Source organism: Nyctereutes procyonoides, unplaced genomic scaffold (genome assembly GCF_905146905.1).
Source record: "Nyctereutes procyonoides isolate TBG_1078 unplaced genomic scaffold, NYPRO_anot_genome, whole genome shotgun sequence".
Classification (NCBI taxonomy): domain Eukaryota; kingdom Metazoa; phylum Chordata; class Mammalia; order Carnivora; family Canidae; genus Nyctereutes; species Nyctereutes procyonoides.
This window is the reverse complement of record NW_026575140.1, coordinates 24525792-24551376: the sequence shown is the minus strand read 5'-3', so window position 1 is coordinate 24551376 and position 25585 is coordinate 24525792. Positions and strand designations below refer to the sequence as shown.

At 59.0% G+C, this 25585-nt stretch overlaps 1 protein-coding gene across 3 annotated transcripts in view; it reads left to right on the top strand.

Moving 5' to 3' along the window:
• The window catches only part of CBFA2T3 (CBFA2/RUNX1 partner transcriptional co-repressor 3), a 90894-nt gene that overhangs the window by 40632 nt on the left and 24677 nt on the right, over positions 1–25585 (top strand). For all 3 annotated transcript variants that reach the window (XM_055306463.1, XM_055306462.1, XM_055306465.1), the window contains exon 2: positions 23572–23718. In XM_055306463.1, the coding sequence (XP_055162438.1) occupies positions 23572–23718 (147 nt within the window). The remainder of the gene's footprint in view (positions 1–23571; positions 23719–25585) is intronic.

Below are 25585 nucleotides of genomic sequence, written 5' to 3'. Positions count from 1 at the left end.
CCAGAGCCTGGGAAGGGGGAGGCTGTGGTCCTTCCACATTCATGCCGCTGGCAGGTCAGGCCGTGGCCACTAGGAAGGAAGGAAGGTCCACCTGGCCCCTGTCACACAGCCATGACCCTCATGCTGAGCTCGGGCTCCTGACCCTGAGCTACTAGCAGTGTAGACAGGCTGTGGGAAAGAGGAAGAGGGGAAGTCACATCCCTTCTAAGTTTTTTTTAATTGTGGCAAAATACACAGGGCATGAAACTGACCATCTTAACCATTTCTGAGTGTCAGTTCAGGGGCGTTAGGTATGTACACGTTGTTGTGCTGCCACCACAGCCTCCAGTTCCAGAACATTCTCATCTTTCCTAACTGGAGCTCCACCCATCCCCAGAGGCGCCCACCTATTTCTATTTCTGTCTCTGGATCTGACTCTTCTGGGGACCTTGTGCAAGGGGGAATCTTCTGGTGTTTGTCTTTTGAGACAAGCTGACTTCACTCAGGATGTTGTCCTCCTGTCCATGCTGTGGCAGGGCTCAGAACAGCCCCCCTTTTGATGGCTGAGTAATATTCCACTGTGGGGATGGACCACATTTTTTTACCCTCTTTCTGCCGATGGACGATCGAGGTGCTTCCAGCCTTTAGTTCTTGTCGTGCTGATGTGACCCTGGGGGGTCGTGGCCACCCCCTCCTTCTAGCCCTGACAACCACCAATCCGCTCCCATCCCAGCAGACTGGATCGTGCACCCTGTGGCTTCTGTGGCTGGCGGCTGTCACTCACCCACTGTGTTTGGGGTTTGTACATGCTGTCCCCTCTGCCACACATCACCTCTCATGGAACAGACAATACCAACTGTCAGGTAGACATGCCCCACGTGCCAGTCACTAGTCTGCGGACCTCCAGGCACTCTCTACCTCTCACTGCACTGCCATTGTGTGCTGTGAACATTAGTGTGATATTTGTGGGCGTGTTTTCAGTTCTCTTGGATGCACACTGTGGCCACCTAGGGTTAACCCGTCCACTGGGCTTTGAGGGACAAATTGATACAAAGCGCCACTTGCTGATGGGCCCAGGCTTCCCTGTGCTGTTTCACGAGATCCTGCTACAATCCAGAGATGGCAGCGCCGGGTGACCACACCGTGGTGTGGTTCCTCACGCGGTCATTGCATCCCCAGCACCTGCAGCAAACACAGCTCTGCCCCCAGCCTCCTTGGAAGGCAGCTCGGGGTCCCCTTAAAAGCCAGGCAGTTGCAGCCACTACACAGCCGCACCCCCTGAATTGTTCCTTCTGTGCCCCCTTCCTCACTGTTTCCCAACCGCACTGAGTGTGCACTCACCCAGGGCCTCTGCCCCACACCTGCATGGCTCTCACTTTCCCCTCCTGCAGGTCAGCCTCAGTTCTTTCCTGGGTGAGTGCCCCCCCCGCCCTGTTCCCCACGGTGCCCTGCTCCCTCCACCTCCGGGGGCTCTGTTCTGTGAGGGGGGGTGCAGGATCCGGTACCCCTTCCTGCCGCCCCAGAGCCCAGACAAGCACCCAGTACAGTAGAGGCCCTGGAGGCCCTGGGGACCATCTGCCCTGTACCAGCCTTCCCCTTGCTGACCCCAGGGTCATGGCTGGTCAGGACACCCTTGGTGGGCCGGGGAGGGGACTGTTTGAACAGGGCGTCCTGTCGGCCCGCACACTGTCACCGCCATATCTGCCTCCACCGTTTCCTCAACCCCAGATCTCTGCTTTCCAGTTGGGACTAGGGCTGTGAGGCCGCAGAGTGAGGTGGCTAGGGCTCAGCCCTGGGCATGTGTCCTCACTGAACCCCCCCACACACACACGGTGCTAGTTCTCAGGGCTTGCTCCATGCCATCCTTGCACTGGAGCAGCAAGCAGCTCAGAAGCAGGAGAGGGCAGTCCCTGCCACCAGGTGATGGATGGACGGAGCAGGGGCTGGGAGCTCACACAGGAGCTCCCAGAGAAGTTATCCAACTTCGATTGGTGCAAACAGACTGTTCCAAACTCAGGGCAGCAGAACACCCATCTGTGTGCTCTGGGGCCCTTGGGTCAGGAATCTGGACAGGGCCTGGGAAAGATGCTGTGTTTTTGCCTTGTGGCACCCAAGGCCTTGGCCAGTGGCCTTGGCAGTTGGGGCTCTCCACACAGAAGGCCTGGCCAGGGGGTTGTGCTAGGAGCACCTCCCTGGAGCCCTCCATCTGATCACCCAGGACTGGGGAGCCCTGATGCACAAGGAGCCCATGTGGTATGGGCAGAGGGGACTGGGGCTGGGGAGGATGGTGTAAAGGCAGCGGATGTCACTCCTGGCCCCCTGTGCTCCCAGCCTCCCCAGCTCCTGGGAGCCCCTGAGAGAGGATACTTCTCTTCTCAACCTTCCAGGGAGCCCAGGCCTTTGGGCAGCTGCTGTCCCCATGCAGGGCAGAAGGCAGGTGGGGAGGTCCCTGCAGAAGCACTGGCGGACCCTCGGCTCACCCAGCCCATGTGGAAACAGAGCAGAATGTAAACACCCAGGTCCTGGCCAGAGTGCACAGTTAACTCCTCCCCTTTTCTCCAAATCGGAAGACAGAGAGCTCTCCTATGCCACAGAAATCCAGAAATCCTCCCCCTCCCCCGCCTCCTGCCTTGACCTCCCACCACAGGCTTGGCATGGGTTCCAGGGGGCCCCCAGTCATGCATGCCCAGGAAACTGACCACAGTGGTCATGGCTGCCTGGCGGCATGGAGCCAAGTGGTGGAGCTGGGATGCATCATCAGTCAGAGCGTCAGGGTCAGGTGGTGCTTGTTCGTTCTTTTGATGAGTAACGATTGAGCGCCTACTGTGGGCTGGGCCCTGGTCCCGAGTCAGGCAGAGAGAAACTGCCCTTGCAGGGCTGCTGGTTTCTGGAGAGAGATAGATAAGAAATGAAGGAGATGACAGATGTTCTCTCCTCCAGGGGTCCCAGGGAGGGCCTTGGGCTGGATGGAGATGCTGTCCAGGTCAGGCCAGGCTTCTCTGGTCAGGGGACATTCAGCTGTGGCCAGCAAGGGGACTGACCTAGGGCACAGCCACACAAAGGCCCTGCAGCAGGAGCATGCCCAGCACACGTGAGGACCAGCTCTGGGGTACCTGTGGGTGGGGCTGTGCAAGGGAGGGGGACAGGGAGAGCACGGGAGCCACCCTGGGGTCATGGAGAGCTTTGGCCATTCCGAGGTGGCATTGATATTGTAGCGTGAGAACAAGCATGTTTCCTGTGAGCATGCACACGCCTGAGCTGGCCTCGAGGTTCCATGGCCTCAGTGCCCACCCTCGTGGCCATGCCACAGCAGTCACCTTGCTCCCGAAGAAGATCCCCACAGGGAGCTGTACTTACCAGGCCCGCAGGCCTCCTGCCTCAGCTGCAGGGCCCAGCGGGACCTTCAGGTCAAACCAGAGCCCTCTGTGAGGCAGCCGTGGGGAGGCCCCACAGGGCACCCGGGACCAGGCCCACCAGTCCTACCTAAAGAAAGCCCTTTGGCTGGCCACAGGCCACCCGTCCTGTAGTGATGCACAGTGAGCCTCTGCCTCAAGACACTTCTCAGGGCTTGGCCCAGTGCCCGCGTGCAGCTGGAGGATGCACAGGGCAGGTGGCTTGTCCCTGAACTGATGTCCTGAGAGCCAGCAGACCTGCAGGGCTGGTGGAGGGACGGGTCAGTCTGGCTCCATGTCAGAGGGGAGTCTGTGTGAGCCTGAATAACCCTGAGCCGAGTGGTCAGTCATGCCCGTGGGTTGGGGCCTCAGGTGGGCTCTAGCTGAGCAGCCCTCACAGCAGCCTGCCAGCACAGTGATCATTCCCATTCCACAGAAGGGGTGAGCGTCCAATCGACACTGGGGACCCTCCCCCAGCCCCTGAGGGTGGGGCAGTGGGCCTTCTGGAGGCCAGGACCCTGGTCTAGTTAAGGGAAGTGGCCGTGGACATTGTCATGCTACCACAAGTGTGTGCTTTGGCCTGGCTGGCGGAGGGCTCACAGAGACAAGCTGCGGTGGCCCCAGAACTCCAAGCCAGCTCTGACTCCCACTGACGGATGTGCCGCCGGACAGTGCATGTGCCACAGGGGAGCTCCATGGGCCCCGCCCAGCGCATAGGCCTGAGGGGAGCCTCTGAGTCCCTAGTGCAGCCTCGAGTGTGTCCCCAGCTTCCCCAGGAGCCTGGTACCCCCGCAGCCGCAGAAGCCACCCCTGCAGAAAATCCCCCGAGGTCTGCTTTGACTCAGCAGGAACCTACTCCAGATCCCCTCAAGGTTCTGTGACACCATTTGGTGGAATGAGAGTCAAAACATCCAGAAGGTTCCCACTTGGGAGGGAGACGGGGGCGGCTCCTGTCTCACCTCCCCCGCACAGCCGCCAGCTCGGCTGCAGCAGCACCAGCCCATCTGCCCGCCTGGCGCCTTCCCAAGGCTGCAGGAGGGCCCGGGCCAGAAACAGACCCTGTGCCCACGGTGGACACGGCCCGACAGCTAGGGGACTGTGAACCCTGCGCCTGACTCCTGCCCTCTTGGTGGCCCTTGGCAGTGACCCGGCACTTCCACTGGGGTGCCAGTGAGGGCACGGACGCCGAACCTGTGGTTTGGCCACAGTGAGTGCCCACTGACCGTGGCTTGCAGTTTTCCCAGACTGTCCCTCTGTAAGGAACGTGCACCCACTGCCTGTGTGACTCGTGGGATATGGACAGTGCGATTCTGTGCTTGGGACAGGATTGTGTCATGGGGCCAGAGAAGCCCCCTCCTTTAGGTTTGAGGAGGGCCAGCCTCCCCGAATGCATTCTTCCACACAGGCTAAGTCTCAGCCTGGAGATCCTGGGGTTAAACCCTGGGCATGGCCATACGGCCTCTCGGGGGTCCCTGCACCTGTACCCCTACATCGCCCCTTTGTCCTCAGACCCTGGTGTGGGCATGCTGCCAGAACCGAGGGTCTCTTCCTGAGGCCGTCTCCATGTGAAGCCACAACTAGTGGGTCTCTGGGCTCATCCCCATGAAGGGCTAAGGACACTGCGTCTGGACCACCTGCAAGGGACAGGCCTCAGAGATGGACCCTGCTTCCTGGCTGCCCCTCAGAGGGCCACGGGGCGTGGAGACAGGCTCAGGTTTCATGCAAATGAGCAGGCCTCTGTGCTTGAAAGTGGGACTCCCCTTGTTGGGACCCAGTGGCCGCCCCACAAGCTAGAGGGAGCCCCCTGCCCCCACATGACTTCACTGCTACCAGATGCCCTTTATTGCTCCCATTGCCTAGAAGGCCCCAGAGCAACAGCCTAGATCCTTAGAATGCCTGGCGGGTATGAGAAGGAAATGCCCGTGGCAGGATATCTGAACGAGACCTTCACCCCAGGCCAAGGTCTGAGGGTGCAAATACCCCAGACAGCATGCTGGGCGGGTCATGAGAAATGGGGTCTCGGCCCTCAGTAGCTCAGGAAACCACAAGACAACACACAAGAAGTCAGCCTGGTGGCCTGCCTGGAAGGGGAGGCAGGCAGGAAGCAATAGACATGTAAGAGAGTCCAGCATCCTCAAGCCCATGCTGCGAAGCAGAGGCAGGCACCCTCTACTTCTCAGGAAATGCTGAAGCTGTGCCCAGCCAAGGGATGTGTGCACAGCCAAGGCCAGGAGGTGGGCACATCCTGGACTTCAGACCCACCCCCTCCCCAGCTGCTGCGAGTCCAGGGCATGCTGTAAGGCTCCTGTAGGCCTCCCCACCATGTTGGTCAAGCTGGCGAGACCTGGGATTTTTGGAGGAATCAGGTGGGGGCTGTAACCCCAGCTCTGCCCTTCTTAGCTGTGTGCTTTGGGCAGTTTACTTAACTTCTCTGTGCTCTAGAAAGAGAAACACATTTTAAGTTTTCTTTATGTTTATTAAATAACAGAACAACCCCACAGGCTGTGGGAAGGATTGTGCTTAGCACTGGCTGTTCCTTGTCCTCTCCCCGCGGCTGGACAGGATTCCAGGCAGTGGCTTGTCGCCAGTGTCTGAGGGCTGCAAGCCGGGACCCAGCTCTGGAAGGAATTTGCCTGGGGAGGGCATCGAGTAGGCTCTGGCCTGCCCATTTGTATATTGCTGACCGCCCCCAGAGATTGCCCCCAGTGCAGGCAGCTCCCTGAGTAGAAACCCACACATAATAAGGTAGGGAGAATGTTCTAGAACACTGAGCATCAGCCTTCTCACCTGTGGCATGAGGGGTAGACTGGACCCTCATGTGCCAATACACAGAGCGCTGACCCACGCTGGCCATGCCAATGTCCAGGGCAGACCTGGCTAATCAACCCCTGTCCACGCTGATGCCCAGGGAGACATGGCTAATGGATCGCAGCCCTCCTCTCTTTGAGTTGACCAAGCTGACAGCCTCTTTCCCCTTCTCGTGAGCGGCCCTGGTGCCCAGCACCTGGCTGGACATGGCAGACAGGTGGAGACTTATGGGCCCCTCAGCCTGGATGGGCTCTGAGAGCCAGCCAGCTCTGACCACATCGCATCTACAAACCAGAAAACCTGGGGAAAGGGTGGGGCCAACGATCGACACCCACACGCATCTATGGGGGTGGGGTGTACTGTCTGGGTGGAAGGGGACCCTGGGATGCCCCAGGAGGGAGAGAGCACAGTGTGGCTGCTGGGACATAGGCCGCAGTGCAGTCCTAGGTCTAAATCCTCCCCCCAAGTGCGAGCCACAGGACCTTGCACGTGCCCTCCTGAGTCTATGCCGTGTCATGTGTCTTCAGCGCGTGTCCCTGAGCACCTCCTGTACACACTGGGCTGAACAATGGTGCAGGTGGAAGTGGCTGGGTGGTTGCAAACTGCAGTGGAGGCTGTGGAGGAGGGTGGGTAGGAAGAGCCGGCAAGGGTCGGGGCGGTGCTCCCCAAGAGGCAGCTGAGCAAGCTCCAGGCGCCGGGCTCCGGTCCAGCTAGGCAAGCAGAAGACAAGTTGTCCTTAAGCAGCAGCTAGTTCCGTATCATTTCCTAGCAGTGCCTGCCTGCCGGGGGACTCCGATCCCCCAGACAGGCCTTCCTGGGGCAGATCCAGGCCTCCATCCCTCTGGCTGCCTCCCTCCTCCGCAACGTGGGGCCTGAGATGGGAGGAGGCGGCAGGAAGACCCCTCCTTCCACTCCAGTGACGGGGCAGAGTCACGGGGCTGCAGAGGGCAGGAGGGCATGCAGGAGGGGACTCCACCTTCCTTGCTGTGGCCCAGAGGGCCCTGGGAAGAGGTGTCCACTCAGCAGCCCGAGATCGGGGAATCCCTGCTGGCGCAGTGCCAGCACCTCCCTGCCACCCTCATCCACCAGGAGCCAGACACATTCCGGATCCTTGCCAAGCTGGGGGAGGGACCACACTCGGCTTCCCCTACTCCCAGCCGTCCTTTCTGCTGCCTGCGTGTAATTAACAGAGTAATTAAAAACAGGATGAGTTAATTGGTATTCATTTATGTGGCAGATGTTTTTAATTGAGGCAGGAAACAATTTACCTGTTTACATAAACAATGGCAAAGCCAGGCTTGTAAAACACATTTTTAAAAATATTTTCCTCCCCCTTCCTAAAAAGAATTGAAATCACTTGGCCTCCCCTGTGCCTCGGTGTGAGAGCTGAGCAGGCCCCGCCTCCCGGGAGGCCTGGCGGGGGAGGCACAGGAGGCCTGCCAAGAGGAAACATCTGTTTAAAAGGTTTGCTTCCAGAGGAGGCTGTTTTCTTTAAATTCAGAGAAAGGAGGTGTTGTTCCCAGGTCATAGGGAATCCCAGTCCCAGTGGCGCCTCCCTAGATGGCCCTGGGGAGCAGGGGACCCCATCCGGGCACAACGTGGGCAGGCAGGTGTGGCACCCTCTGGGTAGGGAGAGGAGGGCCTCTCTTTGCACCTGTGGTTTGGCTGCCGGTGCGTTGTGCCGTGCACCACGCTGAGTAACACGAAGTGAAAGCACAGATTTGGCTCCTGGTTACGTGGCCACCTTGCTCACAATGGCCATCATGCACACACAGCTCTAGAACCTTCCATAGTCACAGGAGCTCTCAGTGAAGAAGGGGATGCGTCATGGGCTCCACATGTGCTGGGTGGGGGGAACAGCGGCCCAGGGCCTGACCTGCCCAGTCCTCCTGCTCTCAGGATCGGGGGCATGACAGATGAGCCAGTGCACATGGAGAGCTCCAAGGAGCGCCTTCAAGGGAGCAAGTGTTCAGGGAGTTGCCTGTGGATAGGTTGGTCCTAAGTTGGCACTTAACTGTATGCCTGTTCGCTATGGCAAACTTGGTACGTGCTTGTTTTTGCTTGGATCCCCTGTTACCTCCCCGCAGAAGAGTTAATTATCCCCAGGGTGCAGGTGTCCAGGTGAGCAGGCCGAGGCCCTGCAGACTGAATGCAGCCTCCAGCTCGTCACTGGAAAAGATGTGAGACCCCAGCTGGGAAAACCTGGTGGTGGAACAGTAGGACTCGTGGGTGCCCAGGTTTGCATTCCACGTAGGATTCCGTTTACACGAAAATATCTGGAGGAATCCACAAGGACTGTCCGCAGAGGCTGCTGGGAGGGGGAGGAGAGAGGTGGAGAGGGGTGGGCATGGGTCCTTGCTGGTGGAGCATTGTGGGGGAAAAGGGTCTCTCTACCTGCCCACAACAGTCCATCTGACACCCGGTGCAGGTGTACCCAGGCACGAGGCTGACTCCTCTGCAAGTAGCATGGACAGTGGGGTCTTGTGAGCAGGTGGGAAAGCCGGGCCTCAGGTTGGCCACAAACACACTGGAAACAGGACTTGCAAACAGACTCCCTGAACCTGTCGGCCCCACCTGCATTGAGGGAGGCTGAGCTGTGCCTTCCAGGTGACCTAGGACTGGAATCTGTGGGACATTTTGACAGTTCCTACAGCAAGAAGATGGAATGTTCCAGAGTCTACCAAGAAGAAGGCCCTGGAAAGACAAGAGTCCCAGAGCTCCCAGCTCAAGGTGCCCAAAGAGTATGACCAGCAACCACCCCAAGACAGGCAGGGGTTCCCTCCCTCCTGGAGGTGGTATGAGGCCACTCTACCTCTAGGCCTCTCCCGCATGATGGGGGTTAAATCATAAAATCAACCACAGCTTGGAGATCTGAGGAGGTGAGCAGGGAACTCAAGCCCTGCTCCAGCGTTGTGTGACCTGGGGTGAGGACCTGACCCTCTCAGAGCATCTGGGAAGTGAAGGCAGTGAGGCCCCAGGCCCTGTGAGCTGTGATGTGTCCCCTGCAGGGCTGTGTCCTGCCTTCTCAAGTGCTCTGCCAGGGGAGGTATGAACTCTGCCAGCAGCCCCCAGGCTCCCATGAAGGCCAGAGGACCAGCCTGTGACATCAGGGGTAGGACGCCCTGTAGCCCTGGGGCTGCTGCCCCCGGGGTGGTGTGTCTTGAGGGTCCTGGATGTGCACATGCCTCTGGGTGGGGCTGAGAAGCCTCAGGTCTGCCCCCTCCTAGGTCCTGCACGAACAGGGGCTCCCTGCAGTGGGCATCAAGGCAACCCCGTGACAGCAGACTCTTAGCACTGCTCGGACGCACCTGCTGGCAGGTCTTCCTTGCGCCAGGAGGGAGGGAACATCGGAGCCAACCTGGGGAATGGCTGGCCCGCTTGCCTCCTCACTCCCTGTCCCGACCTGGGCAGTTCTTTCTGACGCCTTTTCGAGGGTTTGCTTGCACGGTGTCTCCCGGGGCCCCTCGGGTGCTATCGGTGGGGAATTGTGTCTGTGCCCCCCTCAGGGGAGAACATGGGGTTCAGAGAGGTCGCCATGATCTGGGTGCCTCACCCCCGTCCGCATCTGTGTGTCTCATGTGCATGTGGCAGGTCCATGCAGGTCGCGTGCATGGACGAGGGTGGCTGTTCTGTGGCTGGGGGCTAGATACAGTGCCAGGCCCTAATTACTATTTATCATTCAATGGGCAGCATTATTATTTTAAATTTTGGCAGGTTTCCTCTGAAGACTTCAAGGTGATATGCAGCCAATTTGCACGTTTTTTAAACAATGTAAACGCTTTGGGGATCAACTAAGCCTCCCAGGTGCCTCATGGCCCACAAAGGAGAATCCTCACTGCTTGGCTGGGTTTTCCAGACCCTCCGCAGACTGACTAGACCTTCTGTTCCGCCTTCCCGCCCACTCCCCACGTGGACACAGGCGCAGCGCTTGGTGGCCGCTTGTGCAGCTGCCCTTCCTTCCGTCCCTGTGCCTTTCTCCAGGTGTGCAGATCCTATAGCCATCACGTCTGCCTAGAAGCTGCCCTGACACTGGACACCCCAGCCCTGGATGTCCCCAGGGCTGTTGGTGGCACTATCTACCTGATCCATCACCTCCAGGGCAGCCTGGACCCATGAATTCCCTGGATTTCATCAATCCCTCCTCCTCAATAAGTAATCTATAGTAATGCTGCGTATTAACTTACATGATGGGTTGTAATTTTGTTCCTGTTCCTCATCATCACTGTCTCCTTCATGGTGGGAGGGGCAGTGCTGGTGGGTAGCAGGCAGTGGAAAAATAAATCGAGGGCACAGTTTAAAGGGATGGTGGCTAGCACAGAAGGAAAACTTGCCCCCCTCTCTCCAGGGGCACTTTCTGATTGCTTTTAGAGATCTTTTGAGTATATGTTAGATTACCCTTAAAATTTGCCAGGTGTGCTTTGCAACTTTTCTTGGGGTCACATCCCACAGACTGCCTATACTGGCACCCTGCCAAGTGCTCTGTCTCAGCCCTTCTTGGGATAAAAACCTAGTACTGGACTCTCCTGTTCATATCTCAGGCTTCACTGACTTTCCCACTCCTGTGGTCCCCAGTCCCCTCCCCATTCTGTCCTAGCCAGGTATGTGTGTCTGAGTGGAGCAGCTGTGGGGCACTCACTTAATGGACACTTGTTTAATGGTCAGAACAACATTGCCCCCTCTTCCCCACCCCAGAGCATGGATGAGGAGGCTGAAGCTCAGAGAGTGAGGAGGCTTGAAGGCCACCCAAGGGATGAGGCCCTGAGCCGAACTCCACCTGTCCAACCCCAGAGCTGGGCTCTTCCCACTACTGCACAGATCTGTGTGTGACTGTCCCACTATCTGTGAATGTCCTGGAAAGGGATCATCTCCATCACACTGAAGTCACAGCACCATCTCTACCCACCCATGCATGTACTCACCCATCCACCCATCCATCTACTTGTCCACCCACCTGTCCATCTATCCATCCATCCATCAACCTGTCCATCCATCCATCCATCCATCCATCCATCCATCCATCCATCCATTTACCTGTCTGCCCATCCATCCACCTCCCACTTACTCACTCTTCCTATATATACCCTTTCACTCCAGCAGCCATGCTACCACATTCATTGTCATAGTCCAGTCACATTCAGTATGCAGATGGGCCACTTCCCCTTGGTGGCAGCGTGCATGGGGGGATGGGAGGGGACTCCCAGAGCTTCAAGACTAGTGCTGGGCAAGGAGGGCACCCCTTCCTTCTCTGCCCCTCCCCCCTGCAGGCAGCCAGATGGCAGGGTGCCTCCCCCTCAGCTCTTAGGGAACCGCTCTTGGCGGCACAGCCCCAGCAGCTGGGCGAGGAATGTGCTTCCTTTGTGCGCCAGCGGCAGGCAGGGCGAGCAGGCCCGGCATCTGGATCGTGTTTGCAGCCCTTTGGAGAGCATGGAAGGTTTTCATTCCAGCAGCTTTGAGCTCTCCACCCTCCCCTGCCTTTTAACCATTTGCTTAACGCTGGGATGCTGTGAAGACTGGGTTACAGACTGTCAGTGGGACTTGGGTCTGAGACGGTCTCACCTATTCCACTTGTTTGGGGCATCTGCAGTCGGTGGGAGCTGTGGGCTGTGTGGTGCAACCAAAATCCCAGACTCTTCTTGAGAACAGAGGCCAGGAACATGCTGGTTCTGAGCCGCTTTCCACCTAGGAGCCAGTTACTTCCGTGTCTGGTCATTTTTCTGTGCATGAGTTTGCTTTCAAGATAGAATTGCATGTGCTTATCACCTCTCGATCTGTGTGGATCACTTTCCCATATCACTAGATAGTGTTCCAGGGCCCCATTTTTGCTAGCCAGTGGGCACGTAAGTACCACACATGGAAATCCACAGCTTGAACTCTCACAGCGTACCGGATAACAAACGTTGGCTGACCTGCCCCTGGTCCTGGGCCCCAGGCCCCGGGCCCCACTTGGTCACTCCTGACTCAGTATGAGTGTAGCACCACCTGGCCTGTTTCTGCACTTTGTAGAAGTGGAATTGTGTGGCATGTGCTGCTTGGGGTCTGGCGTCATCGGCTCAGCTGTACACATGTGAGGTTTGTCTGTGTTGGTGCACGTGGCTGTATGTGGTGGTTTTTTCCCTCGCTGTATCGGATCCCACAAGCCATTTCCCCCTTCAATTCTTGATGGATGTTTGGACGGCTTCCAATTTGGGCCTTTGACAAAATGGCGGATGAATATTCCTGCTCCTTGCTGCTGATGCACCCATGTGTGCACCCAGCAGAGAGATTGCTGTGTGGTGGGGTGTGTGATGCAAGCTGGTAGATGCTGAAAAACAGTTGCTAAAGCAGACATACCTATAGCATGATTCCTAAGGCTGCATAGTATTTTTGTGTCAACCGGAGAATTTCCTTAGCCAGCCTTCAACTGGGGTCATCTTATTTGTCTCCTGTTTTCACTCTTATAAATGACACAGTGATGTACATTCTAACAGATAACTGTGTGCATCTCTGACAGTTTCCTTAGAGCACAGGTAGGGGTGCCTGTCCAGGCAGAGAAGCTGCCACAGGAGTGAGGAGCAGAGAGGCAGGAGTCTCAGACTCAACTGACATTTGCCATCTGTGTGATCTGATCGACTAACCCCTGAGGTCCCTTCCAGCTCCCGTGTGTTGTGGTTCTAAATACCCACGTGTATCAGCTAGTTATTATTGTGTAATAAACCACCCCAAAACCTCACTGCTAAAGTAACCACCATTATTTGGCTCAGAGTTCTGTAGGTGGGCAGTTCTGGTCCCACTGGGCTTGCTTTTGGGTCTGTGGTCCGCAGCTCTGCTGAATGTGGCTGGGCCTCTTGTGTGTTTGGAGACTCGGCTGGGCCCACTCTGCCTGCACATTCCCATCCTCCAGCAGACTGGCTGAGCAGGAGAATAAGTGCAGCTGATGCTTCTCGTATCCAGGCTCAGAGTTGGCTGACATCGCTTCCACCGCATCCAGAGTGAGTCCCAGGGTCAGCCTGGAGGCAGGGCGGGGATATCTACTCCATGTTGAATAGATGGGAAGAGCTGCTGTCACCCTGCAAGGGGTGTGGGCCAGGGAGGGTAAAGCATTGAGGCCCTTTTGTGAAGCGTCCACCTCACAAGTGGAGGGGGTCTCAGATACCACAACCGTGCTTCTTGCTGCGGGATGGGCTCCAAACAGCCCCCTGTCGTCAGATTCTTCCCATGGACATACGGGGAGCCGCAGGGTAAGACCCCTCCAGGCCCTGCCCAGGTGCTGTCCTGCCGCAGGGAGCTGAGCTTGCACACATGAAGAGGATGGGACCCAGGGCAGCAGGAGAGCAGGTGGGGATGCCAGCATTTTCTCACGGGCCAGTCGGCAAACCTTCAGAGGTCTGCTGCAGACCTGCCCAGTGTCTGGCGTTGTGCTGGGCTCTGTCTGGGGATTAGCAGTGCACCGAAAGACAAGACCCATGTCATCGGGGAGACAGACCGTGAACATGAGAACCAGCACAGGTGGTGATTGCAGGTGCAGACAAGTGCTCCAAGGACAATAATGTAAGGTGAGGTAGCAGACAGCGCAGGGTGGGGCAGATCTGGCTTAAGTGTCAGGAAGGCTTCTCTGACAAGGGACATCTGAAACCAACCTGACTGATGAGAAGGAGACAGCCCTGGGAAGATCTGGGGGAGCGTTCTATCAGGTGCAAAGGCCCTGCAGCACGACAGGCATGCTGGACAGGAGGGAGGAGGCAGGGTGGAGCCAGAGTGCGGGAGGCACCAGGGGAGGCCCCATCTGCCTGCCCCCCCCCCATCAGGGCCTGGAATAAGAAGAGGACAGTCGTCCGTCTCCCCAGTTCTTGAGCCCAAGGTCATCTGTAGTGTAAATGTGCCATGCTTTCCAGAGTGGCTGGCAGGCAACAGGCAGGCCAGGTGTGTCTGGGATGAGGCCCACTGTCACCCCTGTGTGATGGCTGTGTGACCTAGAGCAAGCGACATTGTCCCTCATGGCTTTCGCAGGAGGAGTTGAATGACAGAGGGTTTCAGAGCCTGGAGCATAAACAGCTCTTGGCAGAAGGGAGGCAGCTTGAAATCAAAGCTGTGCAGGTGTGTGATGTTGCAGGACAGGCCCCTCCTCCGGGGCCCCGTGTGTCCATCTTCAGCAGGACACCGCTTGCCAAGCACAGGCCACGTTCGTGGGTGCTGGGAGGTCTCTGTGGGTGCTGGCTCTGCCCTCCCTGCCTCCCAGGGCCCAGGTTAGAGAAGCCACAGGTATTCCCGCCAGGAGACAGGAGTAGGGGGCCGAGCAGGGCCCCACCCTGGGGCAGCAGGAGCCACAGCGGGCTAGCCACTGTGTGTGAAGCCCACCCCCACCCCAGAAGCGGGCACTCCGGGCCCCATTTTACCAAGGGGTAAGCCAAGGCTCAGAGGTGTGCTGGGTGGTTTTCCCGAGCTCACACTTGTTTGCAGAGCGGGATGAGAAACCCCGTGTACTGACTCCCAACCCCGCTTTATTGCTGTGGGGACCTGTGACTTTGGCCACCAGCCCCACAAGCCGGGGTCAGGGGTCACGGGGCCCCTGGGACAGGCAGTTGAGGAGCTCAGCACTGAGAAGGGAAGGGTGGTGGTGGAGAGTGGGGTTCACGGCCAGAGCCACGCCCCGAGGGTGGGCGGGAAGCCCTGGATGGATGCGGGAGCACTCTCGGGGGTGGGCGGCCCAGCCGACCAACGGAGGGAAAGCAGTAATCCTTGTACTTTTATATTATTACGGGGCGGCGCAGGCTGTGATGAGAAACACATGTGGGAAGCGCCTGGGACTCATTAGGGCCGAAAACCTGTGTCGCTTTGCTGGGGATCAAAGACAAGCCTTCCCTCTGACATTGGCCTTAGGAGGGGGCTCAGCCTCCTGGTCAGACCCACCCGTCTGGGCACCAAGGGTCACCCATGGTCCTGAGTCCACCCAGAATGCAAGCAGTCCCCCAAGCCCCTTTATCTCTTCCCCAGCCTGCTGACCCATGTCTGTTGTGGGTCGCAGACCCTCTAAATGCATCTCTTCTTAGGGACTCACGCCTTGTTTTTCCTGTTTATCCCACGCATGCCAGTGGGAGGCTGCAGAAGAGCCCCAGCCCCCAGCCACCCCAGGAAGTGTGCTCCCAGTCAGGGAGGCCTCTGAGAGCGCTCCAGGGCCAGGCCAGGCCTTCGTGGGGTGGATGTGGGGAGGAGGGGTGCAGCGGGACGGGATTGCAGAGGCTTGGGGGCCCCTCCTCTCTGCACCCCACACCTGGGCACTTTGCCTGTGGATCTCCCTTGGCCCAGGCCCTGCACCCAGCTCAGTGGACTCCAGGGGGGTGTCTCTGAGTCTGTGGTGGGGACCTTCTATGTGGGGACCATCCCAGGCAGCCCTGCGGTCCCTGCCTCTCCCTCCCTGCAAATCTCTTTCTTTCGCAGATACAGAGCCCGGGGGGTGGGGGGGCTGAGCACTCAGGAGGGTGCACCACCAAGCATCGCTGCTCTGACCTTACAGAGGTCCACAGGGGACACCACAGGCCTGGTGGCTACAGGCCTGGTGGCCGTCCCCTGGCCAGTGTCCTGTGCTCGGATGTGCTGGATGGGCATCCCCATCTGTCTCCAGGGCGCCCTTCGGTGGGTCCTGCCTTTGAGGGGTGCCTGCAGCACCCGTGGCCTCACCATATGCCTCCACATGGTTTCCCTGTCATGTGCATCCCATCCCAGTGGTTTAGCTCCTGTGTGAGTCTGGTTTAGCTCCTCTCAGGGCCTGTCACAGTGTGGTCTTAAGGGGGCAGGAGGGTCCGACCTCTGTAGCCTCATTGAGTCTTTTCAGTGAGCAGCAGTGAGCAGCGCTGCCCATCTGGACCAGAGGAGATGCCTGGGAAGGGGTGGTGGGGCCTGGGAGGACGGGGCCGAGGCTATGCAGGCAGAGTGGATAGACTGTGGGTCACCCCCAATGTCACCCAGCAGTTTGGGCCCAAAGGGGAAGGAGGAAGGGAGTAGAAGCCGTGTTAGGCTGGACCCTGGAGGTCCCCAGGGCACCTCCCTCCTGTGTGACTCGGTCTCCATGTCCTCGTGAGCAAAGCAAGATGACAGTGGTATCTCCATCAAGGGCTGGTGTGTAGGGAGGTTCAGGATGCTGGAAGACCCAGCAGCCCTGGACAGATAGAGGAGGTGCTTCCAACAGGTGCATATGCCTCTGCCTCAGGGTTGGGCTGCCCCAGTGGGTGGCCAGGCAGGTCTGCAGGGGACAGCTCACTGCTCTTCCTTCTGGAGCTGTCCAGCCTGAGCAGGATGTTTCGTGTCAGGGCCCGGCAACTGTGTGCTCCCCTCAGGCACCCACGGGCTATTCCTGACACCAGCCAGCTGCTGCCCTGCCCAGACCTTCCAGCAGGGAGGAGTCCTCTCCCATCTCTGGCCAACCACATTGGGGCAGGTGCGGCAGAGGTCAGGACTCACATCCACTGAAAGGGACCCCATAACCCTAGGGAGGCTGCTGTCAGTGAACAATGCCTCCTTGGTTGTCATTGAGCACCTCCTGTGTGCCCAGCACTGTTTCAGGCACTCAGTCTCACCGAGAGAAAAGGTTGCCTCTGAGTAAATATGCAGAGGATGTGAGCAGACCATAATGAAATCTGGGGGAAGGAATCCCTGGCAGAGGGAACAGCCAGTGCAAAGGCCCTGAGGTAAGGTACAGCTGAGGAGACTTGCATAAGGGAGGGAGTGTGGGAGATGGGACAGGAGAAGGGATAGGTCAGGCACAGGGGACCCCAGGAGTGCTCTCAGGGTCCTGGCTCAGGATCAGGGAGCCGTTTGGTACCAGTCTTAGGAAATGTCTTACAAGGGCCGGCTTGCCCCTTGGGTTCCTAGGAGAGCCAAGTGCATGAGTTTACCTTGGCTGGAGTTTTATAATATTGGCCCACCGCCTGGCCACAGGCAAAAGCTGGGACATCAGGGACGGGCCCAGCTCCCACACTGCACCTTACCCTGTGTGGAGCCCTCAGCTCCCGGGAGACAGTGGAGACGGGCTCCCCATCTGGCCAGTGGTGGAGCCCACTGTGATGCTGGTCTGGGCCAGATGACCTTGAAGGGGTGGTCTGTCCTCCTCCTGCTCGTCTGCACCCTCCCTGTAAGGAAGGTGCCCCATCCGTGTGAGGGACAGGAGCAGGTCAGGCTCCACCACGGATGTAGGTCTCCTCCTGGCCTGGCACCCCCAGGCACCTGGGTGCCTGACCCCCAGAGCTGTGAGCTCGCCATGCACGCTCAGCACTCAGTGCATTTCTCAGCACACAGATGCACACCCTGAGACTGGGGTGGCGTGCCCAAGGTCCTCCTACGTCCCACCCTGACAGAGGCACAGGCCCTGCATGGCACTCCTGGAGCCCTGGCCCTGGCAGCCCAGCTCCCCTGCTCCTGAGGCTGGCCTTTCCATCGTCCCGGGAACCCGTGCCTGTGCATCACTCCAGGACAGGGGTCTGGCTGGGGCAGACAGCAGACAGCATCCATCCCGGGACAGCAGGCCCAGGAGCAGAGAGGGCCTTGCCCAGTCTCAGTGACTAACAGAGTGGCCTCTGGGGCCAGATGGCCTGTGTTTAAGGCCACTTTCCTCATTTGCCCAGCTCATGGGCTTGTTGTGGAGTGGAGCTGAGGTGGTTCGTGTGAAGGGCTCAGGTCAAGGATTGGCAGGTGATCAGGACTCAATCACTCTGGCTCTGTTACCTATGGGCAGTACCTGCCTATGCCCATGCCAAGGGCCTGAGGCATCTAACCTTTTTACTTTCTGCCGGCCTCTGTGAGGGTCATATGTGCTATAAGCAGAAATCAGACCCTAAATGATCAAAGCAGCGGCTTGTTATTTCCAGCAGTATTGCAGACTTGAGACAAGCAGAAGGTTCTAGAACCCCAGGGCTGGAAGCTCTGGGCTTTGGCCAGTTCTCAGCCAGGCAGGGCGGGCTGGGAACCACAGGCAGACAGGGACAGTGATGGATGGGGTGGCTTGTTCCGGCACATTCCATGTTCTTTCCCACCGGCTCCGCCCGGCCTTGGAGAGCTGCTTCCTCTGTGGACGGATTAGGGACATTCAGCTGGGGACTGGTTACACTGTATGGGAAAGATGCAGGGTCTCCCATGGGCCTGTGGCCTGCAGACCAGGGTCTGGGAATGTTCTCAAGGGTGGGAGGCAAGGCTGGGTGTGGGGGACCTGGTGCCTCTGCTCACCCTTTGGCTCTTGTGCTTGCTAGGATGCCGAGATGTGATTGACCCCGCCTGCCCAGCCCCACAGCAGGCCCCCAGCCCTCTGGGAGGTGGGGGTTGAGGGGCATACCAAAGGAAGCCTCTGCAAGGTGGTGGGCAGACAAGCAGAAGAGGGTGGGTGGGAGAGATGCCCAGGTCATGTCCAGCCCCCTACTTAGTTGTGTGAGCGGGGCAGGTCGCTTGGCCTCTGTGCCTCAGTTTCCATCTGAAAGAAGAGAAGTACACCATCGGCCTCCAAGGGTTGTGGGAAGGTCACACAAGCCAGTGGTCTGGGCCCTTCCTATAAGGAATGTTCTCTTCCACGTATGTCAGAGCCCCCTCTGAGCCAAGGCCCCAGGATGGGGGCCCAGCCCTCCCCTGCGGGTGTCCCTGCCTGCGTCAGCACCAGGCAGCTGCTCTGACCGGGATGCTGCTCCAGGCTCCAGGTTGGCTGCTGGGCTCCATGTCCCTGGTCCAGACTCCATGCTCCCTTGCTTCTACTCCTGTCGCTGGCCCCTCACCTCCCTAGGACAGGGTTCTGTACTCACCCAACAGCCCCTGATTGGCTGCTTGGGAAGAACCGCGGTGCCTTGCCCCTCTTTGCTGACAGGGCTGGAGGGGAGGGCATGGGATGCTGGTGGCTGGCTCTGGTTCCTTTTTGAGTGCTCCAGGGTCAGAAGGAGTTCCATGCAGATGGGAGATGGTCCTCACACGTGCCTGCCCCTGTTGGGACAGCCCAGGGCATCCACCCTGACTCAGAATGAGGAGCCTCTGATCCCATGTGGCATTCCCAGGACAGCTCCGGTTCTGAATTTCCTCTGCCTGGCAGGCTCTGGGCTTCCAGCTCTGAGACCTGAGCAAGTCACCTACCCTCCCTGAGCCGCTGCTTCACCATCTAAGTGAGCGCAGTATGAGTCTATAGTGTGCAACTCCTGTAAAGATCAGTCCTTGGGGTCACTTTGCTTTTCCTGACCTAAGGGTAGATGAGCTGATGTGTGGGGAGCAGGTGTTAAGCCCTACCTAGGGGCAGCGGATACTCCTCTTGTATGTTAAAATCGTGAGAAAATTTGACCAGATCTGCCTAATTGGAGCCCCCTAAGATGGAGCTTGTCCAGGGGAGCCCCCGCCGTCAGCTGGACAATCAATGAGACTCAGCCTCAGAGGACCCCAGAATCAGGAGTGCGGGAGACAGAGGCCGAGGTGGTGTTTAGGGGACAGGTCAGGCCGCGTCTACTGCTCCCAGGCCGGGTGACCCTGGCAGTCATGACATGTGGGGCCCTGGCTGTGTTGTGGGGGTTCTACCCAATGCTGTATGCAGAGCATGGGCATGAGGACACTGGGTGGGGATGCTTGACCTGAGAAGGGAGAGCGGGGAAGAGCAGCCTCATGGGGCCCACCGGGGTTTCCAGCCGGGGTCTGGACCTTGCCAGGAAGCTGAGCCAGCTCTCCCTGGCAGCCTTGACACAAAGCGGGACTGTCCCCCTCGCTGGGTCCTGACACCAAGCATCCAATGGCAGGGCCTTTCCACTGCACCCCACACCCTGAGCTGAGGCCAGCTCCAGTGTATGCTGCCTCATGGGCGCAGGATCCCGCCAAGACAGCCCCCAACCAGTGAGAGCCATGGGGAGTCTGAGCCTCGCTGCAAGTCTTGGGGGCCCAGGGAGCAGCCCTTGGCTTGGCAAGGGGGTCTGGAGAGGGGGCAGTGTGGGGAGCCAGAGCCGGAAGAACAAGGCAGCCCCTGTCCCGCAGCTCCTTACTGTTTGCACACAGGCTGTGGCTGGTCAGGCGGAGCTGCTGCAGGCTGGCCGGGGCTCCCCCACAGCCTGGGGTTCAGGGAGGGGGAGGAGATGATAGGTCACAGCAGTGACAATAGCCCCCACCACCTGTTATGTGACTGTGCTGTGTGCCAGCCCCCTGCTAAGAGCATTTCTCCCTGTCTCCTTCCATCTGTCCTGTACCCCAGGGTGGTGGCCAGTTTGTGGGCCTGCTTTTGAGGCAGTGAGTTGTCCTGGGAGGGCAGCATCCAGCTCCCTCCAAGCCTGGGCCCTGGGTGGACCCACCTCCACTGTCCCTGCCCAGCGGCACCTCCACCTCAACCTTCCCCCTCCAACCCCTCTGCATGGAGAGACCTTCAGGTCTCCATCCACCCTGCATCCTGCCCTTGTGCCCATGTGTGCAAAGTCCAGCCTTCCGGAAGTCTCCACACACACCCCCACAGGAACCTGACCATGTGGACTGGGAAGCAAGGTCATCCCAGAGTTGGGTGACAATCCCGAGGGTGAGGGGCTGACATGGGGGTGCATCTCTCCCCAGGAAGTGAGACCAGAGCTGAGCCACCAGGAGAGCAGGAGCATTCTGGGTGGGGGGCTGCTCTAGGGGCCCAGGAGGGGTGAGAGGGGTGGCCTGGATCAGACAGGAAGGCCCATGTACAGTGGAAGCTGCTGAAGGGTGTCAGCAGAGCCTTCAGTGGCTCCTCTCTCTGTCTGCACAAAGTCAGCCCACATGCACCTGCCACCACTCGTGCTTCTCACCCAGACTCCCTGAACACTCTTGGCTCTGTGCTCTCTGCTCCGTCACCACACATGCTGTTCCTCGGCATCACTATACCACCTCTGCTCCTCCCCATCACTGTACCACCTCTGCTCCTCCCTGAGGGTGGGATCTGTGCTGAGGTCCCAGCACACAAATTGTTCTTATAAACCTCCGCTGAATTTTACCGAGCACTTGTGCACAGATGGCCACCCCTCCATAGGGACATAAGGAGCCTCAGAGAGGTGAAGGGACTGACTGTGGGTCACACAGCCAGAAAGCAGTAGAGCAGGTACTCACGGCTCAGGGGACTCCTGTGGTCCCGTACTGTGCACCTGTGCTTACATCCCCACCTTCACCCAGCAGCCTCAGTCTGAATCCCAGACCTGCCACCTGTTCTGGAAGAACAATGTGCACTGAGAACACGCAGGGTTCAAAACCCTGCAAACCCACGCTGGCCAGCAGAGGCACACCTGCTTTGGCTGTGTGGCCTTGGCACCTCTGTGCCTATGAATTGGGGCTGGCAGGGCCCCCCACCCCTGCCAGGGCTGCAGTAAGAATGAAGAGTCATGACTGTCATGTGTGCAGAGCAAGCCATGAGCACTTGCCATGGGCGCTTCCCTTTCTGCCAGGGGAGGTCGTGGGGCATGGGCAGGGCACTGCCTGTTCCCCGCTCAGGGCCTGGCGGGTGTCCCAGGGCTGAGTGTGTCCATGAGCCAGATTCTCAAAGGTGGTGGGGGCGCTGCATGACCTGGTGCTTAGATCCCTGGTGCCTGTGCTCGCCCCCAGTGGCCCTTCCCTGTCACACAAGCAACCGGGGGAGGAGGTGTACGGGCTCGGCAGGCTCCCTCCGTCCTGTGCGGTGGGCTTGGTCCTTGGTGGTGAGGCAGAAACAAAGCCCCCAGTGTGGAAAGGCTTTGGAAAGATGGAACCGGCCATGTGTTTGCAACAACCCCCCCAGGCCTGCCCGTGGGACCCCAGTGGCCAGGTCAGACTCGGGTGGCCCACGGTGGCTGGCCACATTTGCCTTCTTTGGTTGTCACCAGGCACTGGCCGTCGGCCCTGCAGCCAGGCACGGTGTTGATGGGCCCCCACAGCTGTAGCACACATGTGCCCGGCCATCAGCTTCCTGACAGGCGGGCTGCAGGGGGGCAGGGCGCCCAGCGGGCCAGAGGCCAGTGGCTGCAGCTGAGTGGACAGCAGGTGCGGCATGGCCTGGGTGGCTGCTAATTACCGGCTGCTTCCCTGTTCCAGGGGGCCCGGCAGGGAGGGGTCTTCTTCACTGTCAGCCCCCGGGCCCTACGGTGCAGAGGGCTGTCAGAGCCCCACCAGACACCATGGACCATGGGCATATCTGCTCTGTAAGGGGGGGAGAGGGGAGTGGCTGCAATGGATCGGGCACGAGGTAACAGTAAATGCCATCTGTCAGTGTTATTCATCACCACCCACAGAGGCCGGCTGCCCTGGATACACATATGTGTCCATGTCTGTCCTGGTTCTGCAGGGCCCTGGGGGAGAGGCAGAAGACACATGACATGTAGTCACATGGGGACAGCTCACAGGTGTGCAGCCCCAGCTGTGGCTCCGGCCCCTGGGGGAGGCCCCATCAACATTGGCAGGGGGACCTCAGGGCAGTGGCTCTGTTGCAGGGAGAGGACACCCACCTTGACCTCCTTGAGCAGCTGGGCACCCCAAATCCCGCCTCTGTGATGTCTTGGCCTGCCTGGGCGCTGGCTGACATAGAGAAGGAGGAGGAGGGCCAGGGTTTGCCATCCTCCAGCTGCGAAAATGGCCAGCTGCTGGCTCAGGGTTTGTGTGGCTGGTCAGATTCACCCAGAGGCCTTTCCCTCTGGGCCCTGACCCTTAGCAGAGCACCAGGGACCACATGGGAATCTTGACAGTGTCGAGGGGCACACCACCCACTGGTCCATGGACCACATATGGAGTGGCCAGGCCTAGAGTAGCATGAAGCTGACTGCATCCTCGGCCTGGCTGAGCCAGCAGATGGTTAGGGATTTGCTACCCCAGAGGGTCTGCCTCCCACACCTTTCTGGGAAGATCCCCCCTAGGTGAGCCTGTTGACATCTGTGAGCTCTCAGGGTCCTGGGAACCATGGTTTCTCTAGGGGCAACCCCAACTACCTGCATTTATACCCTTACCAGTGCAAATGCTTGGGCCTTCCCCAGATCTCCTGCATCAGAAGTGGGGGTGAGGAGGCTGGCATCTCTGCACCCGCTCTCCAGGGGATGCTGACAGAGGCAGTGTTTGCAAGCCACTGCCTGGGGGGGGCATGTAGCCCCCTGTCCTACAGGGGGTAAACCCTAGCTCCCCCAATGAGGACTGCAGCCCCATCTCTCTGACCCAGGACTCTCCCAGCTCCACCCTCCAGTGCACCTGAAATGGGCTGACCCACACCTGCCCTCTGATCCCAGGTGGATCCCAGGTGGGTGGGATGTCAGCCACCTGGGCACACAGCTGAGGTTTATCTGGGGGCACATGGGGCCCTGGATTGGGCCTGGCTGGGCGCAGAGCCAGGAGCCCCTAGGGCGCCAGCTGTGCAGGTCCACCCCCAGCCGGGGCCTTCTCTTCTTCTCAGCCTGCGTCACCAGGCCTCTCTCTCTCTCCTCTCCCCTGGGGCTCCCATGGCCACCCGCAGTGGACAGGACGGACAAGACAGCGACGATGCCCGACTCACCTGCAGAAGTGAAGACGCAGCCCCGCTCCACACCCCCTGGCATGCCGCCCCCACCACCTGCCGCATCGCAGGGGGCCACCCGACTCCCCTCCTTCACACCACACACAAGTGAGTAACCCCAGGGCTGGGGCAGTGAGTGGGCAGGGCCATTGTCCCCCAGAGATGTTTGAGGCTCAAGCTACTGTGAGTCAGGCCAGTGCTGGGGGCCCTCTGCCCTGAACCCATAAACGTTGGGCCCTTGAGACAGAGGTCTCGTCCTGGCTCAGAGCCTGAGTCTGGTGGTTCAAATCCTAAGTCTTCTACTTTTCAGCTCTGTGGTCTTGGGCAAGCAATTTAACCTCTCTGGACTTGGCGTCCCTCATCCATAAAGCAGGGTTCGCTATAGTCCCTGCCTCACGGAGCTGCTGTGAGGACAAGTAAGTTAATACAGTTTCTTACCCAGTGGCCAGCACATTGTGAGTGTTTTATCAGAGTTAGCTGTTACGCTTGCTGTTCAGAGGGGGACAGGGGGATCCCTGCCAGCACACAGCAGCTTACTTGAGGGCTGGACAGCCTGTCAGAGGCGGCCCTGGGCTCCGAGGAGCTCTGCACTGGCCTCCGATGCCCAGGGCTCTGCAGCCAGAGATGTGACTGTCCGACTAGACCTTCAGGCAGTGTCTTCCTGGCTGTGACTGATGCAGTTGAGTGTCTCAGCACACACGGCATCTCTGGGTGGACTTCCACAGTCCAGAAACACCACTGGAGACTGTTCTTTGAGTCAGAAAAATTGGTGACTCAGTGAGTCTGGGGTCCTGAGCATTTGGGAGGGAGGTGCCAGGCTTGGGCCAGTGGAGGTCCAGTATTCCGTGCCCCCCAAGACTAGGGGCTTAGTGGTGTGTCCTAAGCATTTCTGGTGGGTGATGGAGAGAATCCACATGCCACCTTCTCCCTGCATATCCAGAGGCCAGAACGCCCCACACCCAGGGGAGCCTTCCCCAGGTTTAAAACCCAAGCAAAGTGGGTGTGTCTAGGAAAGGAGCCTCATGTGCCTCAGTGTGGCGGTAAGACACCCTTCCACCCACCCAGAGCCCAGGTGAGACCACCAGGCCCAGCTCCCTTCAACCCTGCACATGAAGGGTACCAGTGCTGACATTCAAGGCCAGGCAGCCCAGGTTCACTGGGGCTTGGCTGTGACCCAGCCTACATCTGGAGGAAGGTGCTGGCTATGCAGTCGGGCAACCCAAGTCCCAACCAGACTTGTAGGATGTTGGCTTTGAGCCGACCTCCTGACCTCTCCAAGCTGTGGTCCAGCAAGTGGAACCATACCACCTGCTCCCACATGCCCTATACACACAGGAGCTTCATAGCCAACACCCCACCCTGTGTAGAAGTTTCCAGCTTCTCTTCCTATGGGGCCGGTCTGAGCCAGGGTAACCATGTGTAATGGGGACCGAGATGAATGCCTGGCCCTGCCTCCTCCCCCAGGAGAGCAGGGGCTCTGCACTCTGGTGATCCTCGGTGCCCAGGCTGGGGTCGCATTGGCCACTGTTGGGGGTGGTGGTGGGCAGGGGCTGGCTGGGCTTCCTGTCACACAGCTACTGGCCAGTAGAGTCACCTCTGCCTGTTTTGTGAGGCCTTAGCCCCCCAGGGCTGAACCCTAGGTGGGCTCCATCCACCAGGCAGTTGTCTACCCAACCCCCTTTGGCCTCGGGGGGATGCTTCTGCTGATTTAATGGCACTGCTAGCAGCTCCCAAGAAACGAGACCACGGGCCCCACCTAAAATGCCAACCCCACCATCCAGTGCCCAGTTCCCAGGCAGGGAGGTCAGCAGGCTGTTTGGCTGGTCTGACCGAGGGCTAAGAGCTGGTTCCTGCCTGTGAAGGGCACGTCACCCTCGGCCTACTTTCCTTCTTGGTATAGGACCCACGTTCCTAAAACTACCAGGCCAGGAACCAGATGTTCCAGGTGGGGTATAGGGATGGGGCCTGTGTGTGG